This window comes from Zonotrichia albicollis, chromosome 1, assembly GCF_047830755.1.
Source record: "Zonotrichia albicollis isolate bZonAlb1 chromosome 1, bZonAlb1.hap1, whole genome shotgun sequence".
Classification (NCBI taxonomy): Eukaryota; Metazoa; Chordata; class Aves; order Passeriformes; family Passerellidae; genus Zonotrichia; species Zonotrichia albicollis.
Genome location: NC_133819.1, coordinates 135,511,038 through 135,530,652, shown reverse-complemented (window position 1 = coordinate 135,530,652; position 19,615 = coordinate 135,511,038). Strand labels below are relative to the sequence as shown.

The 19,615-nt window shown below is 37.3% G+C and overlaps 1 protein-coding gene across 2 annotated transcripts; it reads left to right on the top strand.

Annotated features, from left to right (window-relative positions):
* The first annotated feature begins 596 nt into the window (after nt 1-596).
* Nucleotides 597-15,005, top strand: DECR1 (2,4-dienoyl-CoA reductase 1). 2 transcript variants are annotated; one of them, XM_074555333.1, is made up of 11 exons: nt 661-753; nt 3,476-3,660; nt 4,181-4,383; nt 5,303-5,360; nt 5,509-5,595; nt 8,037-8,184; nt 11,139-11,238; nt 12,170-12,242; nt 14,185-14,331; nt 14,647-14,709; nt 14,802-15,005. In XM_074555333.1, the coding sequence occupies exons 3-11, from the start codon at nt 4,262-4,264 to the stop codon at nt 14,859-14,861; spliced, it is 858 nt and encodes a 285-aa protein (XP_074411434.1). In that variant the 5' UTR covers nt 661-753; nt 3,476-3,660; nt 4,181-4,261; the 3' UTR covers nt 14,862-15,005. The 2 variants fall into 2 exon arrangements, with proteins under 2 accessions (XP_074411430.1, XP_074411434.1); XM_074555329.1 differs by lacking the exon at nt 3,476-3,660 and having other exon boundaries at nt 597-753.
* The last annotated feature ends 4,610 nt before the right edge of the window (nt 15,006-19,615 follow it).

Sequence of the window (19,615 nt, the reverse complement as noted above, 5' to 3'; positions counted from 1 at the left end):
CTAGCACAAGGAAACCAAAACTTTTCACTATTTAAACATTTTAGCAAAAAAGGGCATTCATGTTCATTGCTTACCAGTTACCTAGTTCTCTCATTAATTAGCGTTCTATGGTCTTTGGTTAATGATTCTCCCACCTCTCCTGCTGTTTAGTCCATATACTCAGTCTTTCTCTTCTTTTGGGTCAGTGGGTAATCTCCCCTGTCAGAAACAGCCAGTCAGAGCTGATCTGAGCGAAGTTGAGGAGTTGCCTTTAATAGTTTTTGTTTATCATGGGGATTCTGCCAAATGCCCTTGTAGCCCACAAATTCTACATTCTTTGTACCCACTGTCAGTAGTACATCTCTCTTCCCAAGTTTTGTTAATCTCTCTCTAAGTCTGAGATCATTGAAACATGCCAAGCTCTAAGCCTTAGCAAGGCAATTCCACCGACAAATAATTTGTCTTTCACCTCAACATCGCTTAGAGCTCGTTTGCTCCTTTCTTGTTGATCAGGCTTGAAAGTATACAAAGATCAAGGATCAAAGACCGTCCTTTTTAGAGAAAATTTTTACATATTCTACCTCTTGCAGCACCTGGGGCGGGGGTGGTCTCGCCGGTTCCCCGACGCCCGCGGCTCTCGGTCCGCCCGGCGCCCGCCGCTCCTCCCCGCGGAGCAGGCGCAGAGCGCGGCGGCGGAACATGGCGGCGGCAGCGGCAGCGGCGGGGCTGTGGCGGCGCGGGGTGCGCGGCCCCTGCGGGGTCGGCGCCGGGCGGGTAAGGCGCTCCCTGCGCTGCCGGGCTGAGGGCGGACGGGCGGCGCCGCGGAGGTGTTCCGCCACCTGCTGCCCCGCCGCCCCGGCTCTGCCCGGGCACCGGTGTCCCGTCACAGGGAGGGCACGGCGGGGCTCTGCGGTTCCCGCTGCCGGGCTTGGGGACGCGCCAGGAAAGGGGCACCCCTCGGTTCTCCTCAGCTGCCGGGGTTGGGGAAGCAGCCAGGAACGGGCACCCCTCGGTTCTCCTCAGCTGCCGGCGCTGCCGGGCTTGGGGACGCGCCAGGAAAGGGGCACCCCTCGGTTCTCCTCAGCTGCCGGCGCTGCCGGGGTTGGGGAAGCACCAGGAAGGGGCACCCCTCGGTGCTCCTCAGCTGCCGGCCCTGCCCGCCACGGAGCCCCGCAGAGGCGCGGGCTGGGCTGCCGGCACACGGCCTGCGGCCCCAGCGCCGGGCGGGCCGTGTCAGCCCGTTGAGCGCGGCGCCCTTTGGCCCCGATAGCGCAGCTGTGCAGGGCAGTCCATCTAGGTAAATGGCTGGAGTGTTGATGTCCGAGCAGCGGCACGGCTTGACTTGTGACCGAGTTGGCGTTCTGGCAGGCTTCCGGTACCTGAAGGGAGCCTACGAGAAATCTGGAAGGGAACTTTTTGCAAGGGCATGGAGTGACAGGAGAAGGGGGAATAGATTCAGATTGAAAGAGGGTGTTTAGGTTGGATATGGACGTGTTGCCTAGAAAAGCTGTGGATGCCCCATCTGTGGAGGTGTTCAAGACCAGATTGGATCTCTGGGCAACCTGTTACAGTGGAATGTGTCCCTGCCTATGGCAGGTGGGTTGGAACAAGATGATCTTTAAGGTCCTTTCCAATCCAAGCCATTCTATGATTCTATGACTCTGTGGATGTTGCTGGAGGCCGTTTCTAGTGAGTTCTCCACAAGCACCGTGCTTCTTTCTTGTGACTGCTTTTGTGTTTCTGAGATGGCTTTCTGCATTTATTTCACAATTCACTTCCACCCCCTGGGTGGGGGTTGTTTTTTTGGTTTGTCAGTGATTTGTGTGTTTGTTGTTTGATGTTTGGTTTTCTTAAGCTGTTTACTGCCTTCTTTATATCTCTGTTTACACCTGAGATTTAATTTAAGATCTCAGCCTTAAGCAGTGGAATTATTAAACTGCATGGATGCTGTCATAGAAGCCTCTTGTGCAAACCAGTTAGGAGATGATAGCAGTCTGACTAAAAGATTGCTCAATTATACCAGCTTTACTGGCTGGTTATCATTGCCATACTATTAGTCTTGGTGCAGCGTTCTGCTTTCTTCTGTTATGGCATGTCCTAATCTTCCCCCCTGGAGCAGAAGGAAAGCTGCTTGCAGTGTCATTTTCATGGAGGGCAAGAAGACTGGGCTGTGTCTGTCACTGCCAGAGCACCTGATCAGAGTCTCAGCACTCGTGGGGGTTATCTCCATGTCCTGAAGGAAGGGGGAGTCCAAATGCCGTCTGGATTTGCAGTCTCTGCCGTGAGCTGAAATTCTCCAGAGGAAGCTTTTTTGCTGAAGAGAGATGAGCAAGGGGCTACTAAGAAAGTCCTCAAAGAGAACCTTCACATTTCCCTTTCCTGGAGGCTTAATAGTATCCTGGTACTCTGTGAAAGCATGCAAATTTTATTTTCACTGGGAGGATTAAAAAACAGTAGTATTTTACAAATGTGATTGTTCCAGCTTTAGTTCAAGCTTTACTTTCTGAATTTTGTCCTATGTAGTGGCTCCAACTCTTCCATTCAACTCAATTTTAGTTTTTTACAGAACATTCTTGAGTTGGAGGGGGCCCACAAGGATCAAGTCCAGCTCCTAAGTGAATGTCCCATACAGGGATTGAGCCTGTGACCCTGGTGTTATTAGCACCATGCTTTAAGTTGTATTAAATTGTCTGTGTAATTCCATGGCTGTTCTCTCTGTTTTCACCCGAGTTACTAATGCATAATAGGTATTACCACACAGAAAGGTTCACGTGCACATGGTTCTGCAGGCCAGCTTCAAGCTCTGTGAAATCCCCAATGCATTGTAACTGTGGGAAGTACAGAGTAATCATCTACCACTAAATATATTTTCTCTTAATTTTAGTGTTCAAAATGGGAATTTGTAAACAGAACAAAAAAGTGCAATATTTTTACTATTTTCAGACTACCTTTCTTCTTCATGTCAGTCTGTTGAACAATTGCATGGTTTTCTTAACAGGATCATACAGGAGTAACCACTCACACTTCTTTCACAAAATTGTATTCGATTTTTTTTTCTTTGTATTAAAATAAACACATTAAAGGTTCAAATACAAGGTAAAACCAGAGAAAATAAGTATAACTTACAGTCTTATAATTGCTTTGCACATCAAAATTAAAGTAAATCTAGTTTTGTTATACTTACAACCATTTGCAGCTTCAGGCTGTGATAACTTCTGTCTTTTAAATATTAATGGAATTTCTCAACTATTACTGTAGTGCTGCTGTCCCAAGGCATTTAATTCAATACTTAGATTAGGCCTTGAGTTAGTTTAGCATATTAGGATGCTAGAAATATCCTGATTGCTATTTTTGCTGCAACTTTCTTTGTGACATCACTAATTTCTCATTACGTTTGTGGGGTATTTTCTTACTAGCATAGTTTTCTATATGTAATACTGATTTTTTTTTTTCATGTCTGTTTTTAAACATGTTCCAACCATGTGTCTTTTTGCAGGGACTAATCCTTCTGAGGCTAATGTACTGTAGCTGGTATTTCTGCTGGGATAGAGTGTGATGCTGATAACCTAACCCTGCCCAGTTTTGTCTGGGAGATGGCATTGGTTTCCTCAGCAGCCCCAGTGGCCATTAGGGCAGGTCTTGTGAAGTTTGATTCTGTCCTGTTCTCCAGTAAAGAAGAAGGTTTGTTGGATGGAGTAGTAAAGGATCAAAATCATGAGTCTATTTCTGAAGATTTAAATTTGTAAATACATACATATGTAACCTAAAATCACATGGATTTGTTTGTGCATAAATTACAGTGCATATATCAATCTGATGCCCAAGTTCTTCTGTAATTAGTTGGTAATGGTTTTCCACATGTTTTAGTAAAAGTGATACAAAAAATGCATGGAGTAGCAAGAAGCATGAACAAAAAGTGCATGAAGTAGCAAGAAGCATGACTGAAGTATTTTTCAGTAGTTTTCTAGTTGCAGTATATATAAAAATAGCTCAAGTGCTTTCCTAGTCTAGTGATAGAGTTTATGTAAAGGCCCACGTGTGTTGATATAATGCAATCTAGTCATTCTTATGTTCATCTATATTTACTTATAATAAGGGAGTTATGATTGTTACCTCACTGCCATAGGAAAATCTGTCTTGTGTAACAGTCCTGCATGCAGAAAGGAGAAGAAACTAACTTTTCTGGGTTTTTATCTTTCAGTTTTTCAGCCGTGGGCCAAATGTGCTGCATCAAGACAGCAGTGCACCACAAGCTGCATTCTTCTCACCTCTTCAAAAAGTGATGTTGCCACCAAATACCTTCCAAGGGAAAGTGGCCTTTATAACTGGTGGAGGTACTGGGCTTGGCAAAGGGATGACAACAGCCTTGTCCAGCTTAGGAGCCAAGTGTGTTATAGCAAGCCGGTAAATATTAATGAAGATGTTTTAGAACTTTCTCTTAGTACTGACTGCTGAATAGATGTTTTCTTCTTTACAAACCAGAAAAAAATTATTCTATTTATTCTGTTGCAGTACACATTTAAATTACAGTGTCAGATTGTGGATTCTAGAAACTTGCAGATTTATCTGCAAATGTTTAATGGTATAAAAATCAGTAGAAAGAAATAAACTAAGCACATTTTTGTGAAATGTGGCAGCAAAATAAATAACCTCAGATATTAGGCATAAATTCAACTAAAGCGTTAAAGAGAACAAAAATTTGCAGTGGATAGTATTGAATAGTAATAAATGTTATTACAGGTGTTCTTGATACAGATTTAAATTACAATAAAGAATTAAATCCATTCCTCTTCTGACTTTCAACAAGAGTCCTGATTTTCCTTTAATGATGATTTTCTACATCTCTCAAGTACTGCAGTAGAATCTAGAAGCACTTCAGTAAAGTCTAGAAAACGAATCTCGTTTTAAATTTAAATAAACAGTGGTGTGACATTCATCCTAATAGTGATTTGTTTAGTTTTAAATGTGAATATGTATGTCTCTTATTAATACTAGTAGAGTAGTAGCTAAAACTAAGTTTGTTATGATTGTGTGCTTTATTCCTGGCTTATCACATGTTGTTTAACATCAGAGTCTCTTACCATTGTGACTTCTGAGTTGCTTTAAAGTAACACTAACCATAAATTACCAAAAGTTTTCTTTCAGAAAGTTACTGGTTAAGCATAGTCTTGATCATAGTTTTAATTGATGAAAATCAGCAACATGCATGTGCACACACAGATATTTTAAGTTGTAGTTCATATTTGCTCAGAAAAAAAGATTTTAGTAATCTAAATTGTAATTGCATTTAACTGACATAAGGGATGTTAATAATTATTTCTAGGAAGCTGGATGTTTTGAAAGGAACAGCAGATGAAATTTCTTCTAAAACGGGGAATAAGGTAAGTTTTTGCAGAATTATGAATATGTTACATATTATACTCTACATTTTATTGGATTTTTTTTGCATTTGTATGCTTCTATGGACTTGTTTAATTTATGAATTACACAGTTTTTAAGTCTGAAAACTGCCTTTCTATTATTCTTTAGGTTCATGCCATCCAGTGTGATGTGAGAGATCCTGTTTCAGTTAAGAGTGCTGTTGCTGAAACAATCCAAGTGGCAGGGCATCCTGATGTAAGTATTCTAGAGAAAGAACTCATTCTTAATTAACAAAAATACCTTGCATAGTAGGTGTGAAGAAACTTAAGAAGATAGAAAGTTAATGGAATTTAAAAAGAAGCTAGACAGAGCAGTGGCAGTACTTCAAGATAAATCTAACCTTCATAGTTAGACCAGTTATTCTGCTCCTGTGGTTCTTAAAATATTTGGTGGCCAAGTAGACAAAACATTTTTACCCTTACTCTGAGGTCTAACATCTCATTTCAAATAATGGGACATTTCTGGAGGCATTCTTTGAATTCAGGGAACGGAATATTGCCCTTAAATCCTCCTGAAAAGGTGATTTACTTGTGTTTACTGAATTACATCTTAACACAATGCTTCACAAATTAGGAATGGAAATAACCATAAATGTTTTCTTTGACCCTTGCTTAGCTTATTAATATACACAAAGAGGGTTCCAATTTGAAGATTAAGTTCTCATAAAATGAAGAAAAAAAGTCTTCAGTCAAGCCAAGCATCTGCTTTTTTATAGTTTGGCAAAAAGCCAACAGAGCTCTTTACATCAGATTGTGAGGAGGGTGATCTGGTGGAATCTGAAAGATGATGTTACCCAATTCTGATGTGATTGTGAGATAACAACTTGGATTCTGCTAGCTGATAGAAAGTGTGATGATGTAGCATTGTTGTAAAGGACAGTCAGATTCAAAACTGTTTACTATAAATTTGAAATTATTGCATGTCTGTTGTCAACAATTTGCATCCATGAGGAGCTTCCTACAGATGTGGTAGAGAATCTACTGAATTTTAAATATTGTAAGAAGTAGAGAAATTGTAGACTATATAGCTGTATGCTATAACAGTGCTAGAAATAAGGCAATTCACTGTCCTGATTTGTAGACAAGATTTTCTGGATATTATTTTGGCTGTTAGTTAAGGCAATTTTTGGCCTAAGTGAAGAAATTTAATAAGTTTCTTAATAATCACATGAAAAATCACATGTAAAATAAGTTTCTTAATAAACACATGTAAAATCTTCAAAATCATGAAGATTTTACATTTGTGCAGAGAGGGAGGAGATTTCTTCCTGTATAGTACGTTTTTAGAGCACCAGTAATTTTCTGAATAAATGCTTTCCATGATTTGTTCTTTGCAAGCATTTGCCTTCTCTTTAATTTAATGTATTTTGTGTGTTTAAGATAGATGGCAGAGTAAATTGAATGTTCAGTTCTTTTTGTCCAGTTTTTCTCTTTGTTGCAGACATGAGATGTTAGTTTATGAATCCTGGGTGTCACTCACTGCCATACTGCATGTGAGGTGAGATCTCAAAGACACAAGTTAATGGCAGTAACGTGAAAGTCCTTCCAGCTTGGTTTTGTCCATTCCATTCCCAAGAATGTTAATCCCTATTAGAAAGCAATCATGCTTTTTTCATGGCTTATTTTGGCAGTCCTACATACCTCAAAGATCACATGGTGCAGTTCTTAGTTCACTAGTTTTATTGTTGTGTCTTTCCTGTATTTATTTAGTGATTCAAGTAACCTCCTTACTATCTCAAGGTGTTGGGATTTTTATTCCTTCAAATTTTAGGGAGGCCTTTAAATTGAATTTGCTCTCCATATAATTTATGGCTGTTGTATATTACTAGTTCTACAGGAATGTAATATGTACAGTACTCTGTTTTGTTTTTGAAAATTCAAATACCTTCATTAGACTAACCCAGAAGTTCTTCAGGACAAATTGTTTGTTTATGTGCAAACCTACATGAATCAAGGTGCCATTCCATTAATAGTGCATCATTATATTCTTCAACACATTATATTATGAAATATGCTCGATCTGGCTACATAATTTTTGGTTTAAATACTGCTAATGTGATGCTTAGTCCCCTGAAGTGAAAGAATCCTCTGCCTGATGATTGTTCATAGGAAGTGATGGAGGTGACAGAGGTCCATCTATTCAACAAAAGTTTTGTAGTAGTTGTTTGCAGTACGTTGTATCATAATATTCTCATCACGAGTGATTTGAATTCCTGTTATACAGCAGTCACTTCATCCAGACTTCAGTTATCAGGTTGCTGCCTTTTGCTTCTGTTCCCATGCATCCATTGTAATAAATAGATGTGATGCTGGAATTTGATGGAGGCAAACTTTTCTGTCAGGATGCGCTTGAGACACTATGGAAAGTAGTGACTTAAGTCAGCCTCTACATGAAACAGTTCCTCAGTACAGTAATTTGGAAATACAGCTCATTTTCTGTTACTGATACTTTATCTGTGCTGCAGATGGTAACATTTCTTCTGGATTTTTCTCCCTCTTCCCATGCCCCCATACCTCATTCAATGAGGGTATATTTACTTTTTTCCCCTGGAAACTCTAAAAAGCTCCTTGTAAATTCTTTGCTTTTGTCTCAGGAAGAGTTATTGTTAGTTAACTCTTTTCCTTCATGTGTTTCAGGTTGTGATAAACAATGCAGCTGGAAATTTTATTTCCCCTTCTGAACGACTTTCTCCTAATGCCTGGAAAACAATAACTGATATTGTACTTAATGGTACTGCTTTTGTAACTCTGGAAATTGGCAAGGAGCTCATTAAAGTAAAAAAAGGTATCTTAAGCATTGTGACGTGTTATTAATTGCTTTCCTTGCCTTGTCATTATGGCCAGTTTTGAGAGTTCATGTTAGAAGAGAAATACAATTTTTAATGTTCTAGAAAGGAAGTTTTTCAGTGAAAGCTGTACTTAAGAAGCACACAGGTCAGGCTAAGAGTTACTTCATTGTAGTATCAGGCCTTACAATTGGACCCAGAGGCCAACTAGGCTGAATATAAAAATCTAATTGCAGAGTTCTAGTTGTAAAACATTTTTAAAATGAAAAAAAATAAGCTTTGTGTTAAAAAAGAGAAAAAGCTGTTATTTCTTCTGAATTTTCTCTGTGTATGTTAATTTCTTTGAACTGAACATGGGATATTTCTTTAAATGAACAAGAAGTCAGGATATTTAGCCAAAGATTTATTTAAACAGATTATTGTTTTAAAAGGAAAGGTGATGTATACCCTTCTATGTTATATCATAGATTATTTACAAAGAACTGCTTTCATTTTATATTCCATACATTAACTTGGAAAACAAGGAGTTTATTTTATGAGATCAGAATAATATAATGTAAAATTTTTTTTAAAGCAGGAAGATATAATTATGGTTTTCCATGAGCCCTCACTACTGAGCCCTGTTTTCTAGTTACAGCCACTGTGTTGAAATACTACTTTTGTATTTACACTGGTATTTCTTTAACCTCTGAATTAATTACTTCATTTCTTCACCTTCTGAATTAATTTCTTCAAAATCCTCTCCAAAAAGTATTCCATGAGCTTATGCTATTTAATTATAACAATATGAAGTTAATATTGTTTCAGTGGCTCTGTAACAGTTTTTGTTAGTATACAAATGTGTCCCCTCTATATTTTAGTGGCACATGAAAAATTAATTTCCACCATTTTAGTGCTGATACTCCCACATGAGAAACCCATTCCCAGCTATGAGTTACTATATGATTATGGGAGACCACTGAAATAGGTTGTCTTATGGTCTTAGAGATGCACATGGTGTGCCCATATAGTAATGTGAAATACAAAATCAATTTTTTTTTTCTGTTGTTGAATGAAAACAACATTACTTTCCTTACTTCCATCCTCAAATTTGGTAAAATCCAGATGTCATTCACCTTCATGTTGTCTCTCTTTGACTTCTAAGTTTCCAAAACATTTGAATTTCTTTTGCTATTACTTGCATGTCTTCTTTCTAGGGGAATCCATCTGTAAATAAGACTTTTTGTTTAAGGCTTTCTTTAAGGCATGTTTTTGTAAGTAAGTCATGTGCATGTGTTTGTCTTCTCACTTTCATTTTCTTTGTACTTGCTTGTGTTTTTTTTAGTTTGAGCAGGGCCCTTAGTTTCTAAAGTGATGCTACCTAGTGCAGATATTTTAGAGCAGTCTGTGAGGATGCTGTGAATCTGACAGTTTCTAGAACACTGGGATGTCCTTTAGGTCTGCAGTGTGACCTACATTAAGTCTAATGTAGTAAATAAAAGTTCTCTGCTTTTAGACTGCAAGTTTGTGATGGTATTTAAAAGGAATTTGTAATTTGGTAGCATGTTATTTATTTTTAAAAAGTGAGAGGAGCTAATTGATCAGGTATTGTCCATTTTGTGAAAATAGGCTTTAGAAATAAAAGCTGTGTATGAGCTGAAGTGTTCTTTCAGTATCAGAATTGTAAATTTCAGTTATTCTTGGTTCTGTGTTAGGTTCACCTAGCTTACCTCTATTTAACCTATATTTAAAAAGAAAATCAGTGATTTAATTCTACAAAATGTGTAATGAACAGTCATCTCTGGAGAACTTCAAAGTTGTTCTAGGGTTTTTTGCCTTTCAAAGTCTCTCAGTGAAGACTCCTTTTTTATAAACAGGGCCTTTGGTTTCTGGATATCTGCTGGCATTTCAATTAGTGCTTGTTTTGATTCTCTTTAGTTTCTCTTGTGTAATATTACTGTAATTTTTTACCTGAGTCTACTTGCATGCAATCTATCAGTAGTGTATATTGTTTTAGAAATATTCCCTGAGCAGCTATTCTAATGAAATTATTTTTGAAATATAGTAAGTAAAACAGTTATTTTAGTTACTATGACGTAAGCAGTGAACTGTCATGCCTTGTCCTTCATTTCCCAGCTACAGTAAGCTCATGCCAGTCATTGATCAGACATAATTTGCAGGATTCTATAAAAGACAGATTAAATAAGCAGTTGCAGTTTCCATTGTATTCTAGAATGTTTTTTTGCTAAATCTGTTATAAAATACAGCATTTAAAAGAAAGTTGTTCTTTTATAAAGGAGTTTGTTGTGATAATAATAGGAAAAGTTATGCAGGTTCACTCTGTAATTGGCTCAGCTGCAGAAGAAGCTTCTGGAAATTTCTTTAAAATATTTTATTTTTCAGCATAAACGTTAACTCAAGCCCTCAACTGTTAATTGCAGATTATGCCAAACCTAACTGTTAATGCTGATTTTTTTTTCCTTCTTTGTTATTGTTTGCTTTTTTGTTTTGTTGGTTTTTTGGGTTTTTTTTCCCCCCACTCAGTAATTGATGAATTCAGGGCAAAGTGTCTGGTTAGTGGCAACTACACTAGGGCAGCCTCTGAAAAAACACTTTAAGATCTTAGGCCTTCACTCCAGTTAGACTAATTTATGCATTAAGTTCATTATCAGTGGAAGTCTGAGGGTTTAGACCTTCAGAGCCTAACCAATAGCTATTTGCACTTACCTGGAGCAACTCTTAACACTCATGCAAAAGAGGAGGAAACTGAAATAAACAGGCTTGGAAAGAAAGTTTCAAACACTATATTTTAAAATGCCTTTTCACTGCCCAGAGTGAAAAGATATCCCTACCAATTGAGCTGAGAACTTCTGTACCATTTAGCTTGTTTTTATCTGAACTTGAGAATTTGATCTTCAGGGTTCTTTGGTCTGTGTGGTGTGGGTTGTTTATTAAGTGTTTTTTCCCCTTCTAGGAGCAGCATTCCTGGCTATTACAACAATTTATGCAGAGAGTGGTTCAGGATTTGTGTTGCCAAGTGCCTCTGCCAAAGCTGGTGTAGAAGCAATGAGCAAGTGAGTAATACAGCAAAATGTGTGCTTTGATTTTCACATCCTTAAGATGGGGTAATTGGTTTATAAAAATGGAGCTTATTAGTGTAGACCTCTATTTCACTGTTCCACAAGAATTCAATCAGGCTCCAGTATCCTAGCAAGAAAATATTATTCTGGCAGCTTCTTACAGAGGGAGGACATATCCATTGAGTATCATGTTGACATATCCGTTGAGCTCAGCAAACAAAAGGATTTCTCTCATTTTTAATTTCAGGCTAGTCCTTCATAGCACATAGAACTTTCCTCTGCAGTTCAACAGAAAGAATTGAAACTTTTAGATTGGAAGCCTTTTAGTAACTAGAATTCTGTATCTGGAAGAAAATGAGGGACTGAGCAATGGTCTTGATTTCTATTCTATAGAGCTGTAACGGAAATTGTAGAGAGACTTTATGATTCAGCTAATTCATTCACCATGGTAGATCCAAAGTACTCATCATGCAGAGAAAAATAAAGCAAAACTATTCTAGTTGTCCTATTTTAAAATGTATCCTCTGTTTTATTTCAAAACATAATGTGAGAGCTGTGTTGCTAGTGTTAGAAATGTGTGCTTGTGGGATAGTCGAAATTGCCACAGAAAGATGATGGCCTGACAGTTGTTTGGTGAGGAATTCAGGTGCCACCCGTATCTGTGATTTTCCAGGGAGAAAGAATTGCTCCTTCACCCTGCTTTACCTATGATTCCTCTATTAAATCAATATTCCTCTGTTAGTGAATGAGATTTTTTGTACTTCTCTGAAATTATTTTGTTAAGCACAAAAAGACCCTTTAAGTATAAATTGTCTGCTTGAGGAATGTTCTAATATTTACACATTTGATTAAATTTTAATTTCTTTTCAATAGGATTACAGTATTGTGTTTAAAATATTGATGCATTCTGTTAATGAATTTTTAGGTCTCTTGCGGCTGAATGGGGTAGATATGGCATGAGATTCAATGTGATTCAACCAGGTCCAATAAAAACAAAGGTACATGGCATGAAGTGAACACAGCCTTGAATATGCTTTGTAGTGCAGACTTAACTTCTCAACAGTCTAACGTTTCTGTAGCTGTAAATTCTAATATGATTTCCTTGATAATCAAGACTGTGCTGGAATATTGAACACACTTCCCTCTTAGTCTTTTTGTAAAATAGGATTTCTTGAACTTCTGAGGCCTGCCACTGTCCCCTCTACTATGCTTGATATAAACAGAACCTCTTTTTTTAGTGTTTCAAAGAATTGATATATCAAATGATTCTTATTTCTGTGTACTTAGTTTGTCAAGTGGAGTGAATCTTTACAGTTGTTGGAGTAAAGTTCCTGTTTCTGCCTAACTCCTAATTTTTAAATAAAGCATCTGAAACATTCCAAAATCTTAGAATCTCTTTTAGGTATATGAGAACAGAATCTCACTAGTTTTGTTGAAAATCTCAAAACTAGAAAGAGAAAAACTAAGTTGGCAAGGAAATGAGAAGCTTTGAAGTGAGTGAGAAGGAGGACTGAAGGGTTTGAAGGAAGTAATCCAGAGCAGCTGGACAGGAAGAATAAAGAAAGCAGTCCTGCAAGAAGAGAAAGGAGGATCCATTTCCCATTGAATCAAATTATTATGATTATGAGCACTAACAACTAATAATGGTATTACTTCTTCCATAAAATATTTCACAGTTGTTTTTGCTGTTGTTGTGGGACTAGGGGTACAGAGTTGGTTCTTTTTTACTTTTTTGTGTGTTTGTTTTATTTACTATTCTTTCTTTTTTCCCCTCTTTTCAGTTTTAGATGCTACACTGGAACACTTAGTTTTGACTCTTTTCACTAGAAAGAAAAATAAGTGGCAGAATTAGCAGGATTATAAGAATGTTGAAATACCATTAGAGGATCAGACCAAAAGTTCTCCAATCTTCTGTATTTTTAAGTACGAGTAGAAGAAAACATTTGGCAAGTTAAGGGATTTAAGCGTCTATAATGCTACCTCCAGTTAATGTTCCTTTTTTGAACTAATAGTGTATAATCTGTTTGAGATAATGTGTGTTCTTAATAAAAGGCTACATTTGGTATATGGTTCCAACCTGAAATTTCCCTGAAAGCATAAAAAGGCAGACAACATACTGCAAAATCAAGGGTTTCTGCCTTAGAGGCAATATCAATGGCTTTAAAACATAACTGTTGTAAGTCATGATGGGAAAAGAACAAGGCATACAAGCACAACACTGTTAGGCTTATAAACTTAGGGAATTAAAAACATGGCAATAGAAGACTTAAATGGCATGATTGCAGCCATGATTACATGAATTACAATGTGCTTTAAATCATAACCACAGTAATTCAACATAAATGTAACTGATACATTTCTGATTTTGAGTGAGGCGCTTATTTCCTTGTGGAGGAGCAGAAAAAACTCCTTTTATTTCCCCTGCCATTTTAAGCTATTCAAGTACTAAAGCTTCCGATGACTTCCTTTAGCTTTAGTAGTTGCTGCAATTTAACTGAACTTGATGGGGTTTTTTTTTCCATTTTATTTACTCAGTCACCTATAATTAATTTTTGGTCACTTTGCTGTTCCTCTTCTCCTCTTGTTCCTCTCCTCTATCCATGCGGCAATTCTGAGTTTTGGTTATTTTCTCAAATGTTTATCCAGGGTGTTTGAGGAAAATAAGATGATTAAACCCTTTTGTTTTTCACAGATAGATGGTGGGTGACTATCCCAAATGGATTAAATTCCAACTTATCATCAGTAGATGCATATCAATGCAACAGGGATAAATTGCTTTTCTTTTCTACTTCTTTCTTTTTCATTCTACTGACAATTAGGGTGTAGACAGCTTACTCACAAATATTAACTTCCATATTAAGTGTGTGGAGTCAAATCTCTGTTGGATTTTATTTTGTGATGTTGTTGTAACTTTTTTTTAATGTTCCCTTTAATTCTCAGGGTGCTTTCAGCCGCCTTGACCCAACAGGTTCATTTGAGAAGAAGATAATTGAGAGGATTCCCTGTGGTCGTCTGGGAACTATAGAAGAAATTGCAAATCTTGCTGCATATTTCTGCAGTGATTATGCAAGCTGGGTTAATGGAGCAGTGAGTTTTGGTTGATCTTGTTTGTACAATTAACCTGATCATGGTGTGAGTATTGCTGATTATATTTTAAAGCCCGGGTTTCAGAAATGACGCAGAACATCTTGATTTTAAATTCTTTACAAGTATTATTCATCTTTTAAGTGTAGTGCATGGTTGTTAGCACCTTTAAAAAGAACTTGTAAAAGTGATTGCATTGCATTATTTTGAGTATGGGAATTTTCACCCAAATCAGTAAAATTTATTTTCACAGTTCATAACAAAGGAATACTGCAGAAATCACACAATTCCTGAATACACTGTTTGTGCTCTTTCTAGGTTATCAGAATGGATGGTGGAGAATATGTTTCTATGGCAGGAGAATTCAATGATTTGAAGAGGGTATTAATTTCCTTGTTTACTATTTTACATTCAGATACTTTGATGTGCAAGTATTATATGAAATTCCAATAAAATCTCTTTTCTTTTGTTAGGTTACCAAAGAGCAGTGGGATATGATGGAAGCAATGATTAGAAAAACAAAAGGCTCCTAAAGTACATTACATTATGGTGGAGATTCTTGGAAATGAACCACTACTTTTTCATTAATATTTAGAAATAACCAATTGAGAAATAGCCTTCAAAAATCTTTTTTATGCTAATTTCAATAAAATATTTTGAAATTGTTGTATTTTGAATATAGTTTGTTTATTTTTCCAATGTAAAATCTGTTTTGTTGCCAATAGTGAGCAACAGTTGGTCACTAATATTTCATTGGTCTTTAGATTGTCTTACATAGCCATGCTATGGTCTACAATCAGCCTTTTTTTTTTTTTTTATCTTCTGAGGATTTTTTTCTCATATATATATGTCTATTAATATTGTAATACCAATAACATTTCAGTACTATCATAACTGAATGTAATCATTAATCTGAAGAGAGAAACAAAATACTAAATTCTAATCTTCACACTTCAATATGAAATTCTAAACTTGCAGATACAGTTTCACATTATTAGCAGGACTACATACACTGAGAAAAGATGTAACTCCTGTGGTTACTTAGGAAATCTTGAAATGCCTAACTGTCTTGGTCTCATCTTTTGTGACATTTTCAGTCTGTTAATTATCTTTTTCTGAACTTTAAAAATGGCATTTACGGACCTGCTGTGCCTTTCTAAGGAGCTTGCTCTTTGTCATGATGAAGTTAATGTTCTTGAAAATGAGAAGCTGAAAATCATTTGTTATTACATATGTGTGACTATGGCAGCTCTCCATAAGAAATGCTTTATTTAGGACTGTTAAAGAGATGTTGGTATACTGGAACTGAAAGTGTTGAAACCTCAAACGTTGAAATGTACAAAAAATCCTTAGGTTTCATTTGCATTCACAGGCTGGTACTAAAGAAACTTAGATAGCATTACCTCTGAATCTAGTCAATTTATCCATCCCAGATGACCAGGTGATAAAAAAATTGTTCTTCCTCTTCTATCCAAATTTAGAGAGTTGGTAGATTTTGTCCCTCATGCCTGAGACAAGGGCTGGAATTCTTCAAAGAAATTACCAGCCTCTGGCCTTTACAACCTGAAATCGATGTTTGCTTTTTTTTTTTTTTTTTTTTTTTTTTTTTGTGTGTGTGTTTAACCAGAGCTCCAGCCAGTCACCACATACAAGCATGTACATAGTTTTATGTGCTTTGAGACTGATACAGTCATTTAAGTGTCAGGACAATAGAATCAATTTAAGGATGTCTTCCTTCAGGTGCTGGTGGCAGTCACGTATTTTTCCACGCAATCCAGGGCATACTTAACATGTGCCAACATCTGACTTTGAAGTCACCTTGATTACCTTATTACAAATCTGAAGCCAGCTAAGATGTATTCTGCTGAAAGTATGGACTATATTAGTGCAGGCTTCCTTGTGCCTTTCTCCTGTGAGTGATGGTTCTGTGTGGGATTGAACAGCCACTGATAATAAAACAAATCAACTGTGTTTATTGGAGCAGCCTTCAAGGTGTTCTTGAGCACAATATAAAGCTTTTTTATGGTAACTTGGGCTTGGTAGGTGTGTTCTCAAGATCAAATTCAGACATGACAGCCATGTCTTTTCCCCAAAAAGTGATTTAATTGAGAAGTTAGGCCCATATATATGTCATCCTTTGCATATAATTATATTTTCTCCTTGTATGGGACACAGTTGCATATAAGACTTTGATATTTGAAAAAAAGTGCTTCAGAGAAAAATTCAAATGTATGTTTGTGAGATATGGTAACATCAATTATTTCTCTGGAATGTCTAGTAGGTTATCCTCTGGTGACAGGCTGTCAATAAAAGTAAGTTCCTATCAGTCTCTTGCATCTGTGGGTTTCTGTGACTTACTGTAGCTAGGTGTGTTGTGTGGTTGAAGTACTGGACTGAGACTGGAGGTTACTGTCTCAATGGTTCAATCTCTGAAATTGCCATAGACTTCATGTGACCTGAAGTGATTTCTGTAGCCTGTGAACAGCAGGACAGGTGTACTTTGCAGTATTCTCTCAGAGCTGGTCATCTGAAGCAAGAAGACTGGCAAGTTCCTTGTAGCTCACAAAACAGGTCCTGTGTGGGGCACAGGTGGGAAAGATCAAGAAAGAGGCATATTCCAAGTCTCAATATGAGGTTAGGATCCAGTTTGTGCTTGGTTTTGGGTGCTAGGAAGCACTTCTGCCTGTCACATAGATCTCTTCCCTGTGTATAAATAATGGTAACATAGGATAGCAGATTTTATTTCATCTGACATTGTCAGAATATTGAAGGGAGGCCTCTTAAAGCCTGTCTTGCAAAGAGATACTGGGGATTTATTTACTAACAGAATGCTTGTCATTTGTAGAAATGGGTACTGCTTCTGAAGTCTTCTACCTGTTAACTGTTCATAGCTAAATGAATTATTAATTGTAAAGTGACAAAAAACCTATTTTTAAAGCGATGGAACTAGAAAGCACATTTTAAGTTTTAATGAGCATCTATAATAAGAATAGAGTTTCTTTTACCTTGCTTATGCCAGTGACATCCATTTCAAACTGCACAAGTTAGTTGCTTTTAGATGCTGAACATTTTGTCTTGACAAGGTGTATACAATATGTAGGTTTTAGAAATGTTTTTAATGCATTTAATGTTTTAAGAGTTATATGTTACTTAACTTACAAAATACTTGCTAATATATAGACTGGGTTAAGTGAAAAAACAATTTATCTTGTCATCCACTGCTACAGGAGAATGGAATAGTCTGGCTGGGACACATTTCCTTCACTAAGAGTTGTCAGACTTGGTAGGGACAGGAAAGAAACATTACTATGAAGACATGAATCCTAAACATCTCAAGTTTATGTTTTGCTTAAATACAGTGTAATTGTTACTGAAGTAGCAATCCATGATACCTGAACTCAGGAAAAAATAAGAGAAAGCTTTATAGCTACTACTTAACCCAGGCAGTGTCTAGTTTGGAAACTCCAAAAGAAGCTGCTCCTAAATGCTGATGAGGATTAGACTGTCCTGAAAAAGGTATAAAATACTGCTAAAATCTAAGAGGTCTCCAATCCATAAACATGCCCCACAGCTTTGTATTACTCACAGACTGAAATAAAGCACAGTCATCACAGTCACTTTATTCCAAACATAGCTAAACTGGCAGGAGAGGTAGGGTCTTTACTGTCTTAGGCTGGCATGTTTGCCCTGAAATTATTACATTTCTCACCCTGAGACTGCCAGTGAGCCCCAGTGTAAAACGAAGGATAAAAAAAAGTATTGCTTGGTGGCAAAATCATTTTATGAAGTTGGAGGGACAGGATTGTGGAGGAATGAGTCAGAAAAGGTGATGGTGTACATTGGAGATTGCAACAGGAGTCAGTAGGAGTGCAGAGGCAGTTTAATTTTCATGAGTCACAAGGATGTTTCCCTAAAATCCAAATACCTTTTTAAAAATGACTTCTGCATGGTCCATCAGTGGAAGGTGTTATCACTTCCATGACCTCAACTTGGAGACGCCCACAAAGAGGACTCATTGTTTGTTTTCAACTGAAAAGTACATCTTGTCTGCTTAATTAAATCTTTATATTACCCTTTTTATTTCTGATGGTGATTTACTGTCTTTGGAATCTGTTAAAATTTATCAGATTAATTCAGTGCTGCAAAAGTGTTGTTGTGCTACAGTAGGGGCTTATCAACAAATTGTGAAAATCATTTAAGATTGCAAATGAGAGAAATCTGTTGCATTTCCTCTTCACTATAATACCAGAACTGCTGTCAGTCTTTAGTTCTCGTAGTTCTGGGAACTCTCTCCTCTTGAACATTTTAATTACTGTTGAGAATATTGCTTCCATTTCCCAAGTTGAGGATTGCTTTACAAACAGAAGATGATACTAATTGAGGGAACTGTGAGTTCCTAGCTGTCCATACTGGCTTCCAAATTCATGTGAACTGCTCATTTTTATTTTCTTTTTTTCCCCATACTGATAACATGTAACTAAAGACACTGAACTGCAAGAAACTTTGTGCCGTTGTCTTCCTCCCATATAACATCTTCTGTTGCAACTGCTAAATAAGTAGTGCCACTTGAACAAAGGTAACCCCACAGTCTTTTAAGATGCAGTAATTTAATATGCAATAAAATGAAATAGTCTTTGGGATTTGAGTGCACTGACCTGCTTTTAGTTGCTGAAGAACAACTTCAATTGGTTTCATAGGGAATTGGAGGTGCTCAACACTTCAGAAAATCAGGCCATGTATATTCAGGTGCCCAAGTATGTATTCTGTATCTTTTCAAAACCACAGTAAGTAAGAATGGATTTCAGTTGCCCTCCATAACCAGTGGCTATAACCATGATTCTGATGAGGGCTTAGTAAAAATCAGAAAAAGCAAACCTTATGTAAAGAAACACAGGCTTAACCAAGGTTTAAGGGGAGTTTAGCAGCAGTGTGTATGTATTTTATTCATTGATGAGGTTCATTTTGCATAAAAGTGCTGATGACTGTCAGCACCCTGGTCTGTATTTGACATTTGCCCATGGATATAGTGTCTAGAAATTTTATCAGCTTGTGTGGGTAATATTTTCAAAGGTAGATAACTAAGTTCTAAACAGGGAAGATTAGATCAGTGCTATGATACTCCATGTGAACTGTTGATGACAGAACAGTGAAGCAGTGAACAAAAGAAAGCCAATGTATTTGCTTCAAGGGCTGTGTTCAATCCTGATGAAGTTGTTGGTGGAAATTCACATGGTATTCTCCATAATGGTTAGCTGGGCAGTGTTAATGGCCCCTGAGGTGCCCTGGT

Coding starts and splice junctions, on each gene's coding strand:
- DECR1 (XM_074555329.1), top strand. CDS start 679: ATGGCGGCGGCAGCGGCAGCGGCGGGGCTGTGGCGGCGCGGGGTGCGC. Junction 8,185..11,138: donor GCTCATTAAAGTAAAAAAAG/GTATCTTAAGCA, acceptor TTCCCCTTCTAG/GAGCAGCATTCCTGGCTATT. Junction 12,243..14,184: donor CAGGTCCAATAAAAACAAAG/GTACATGGCATG, acceptor TTTAATTCTCAG/GGTGCTTTCAGCCGCCTTGA.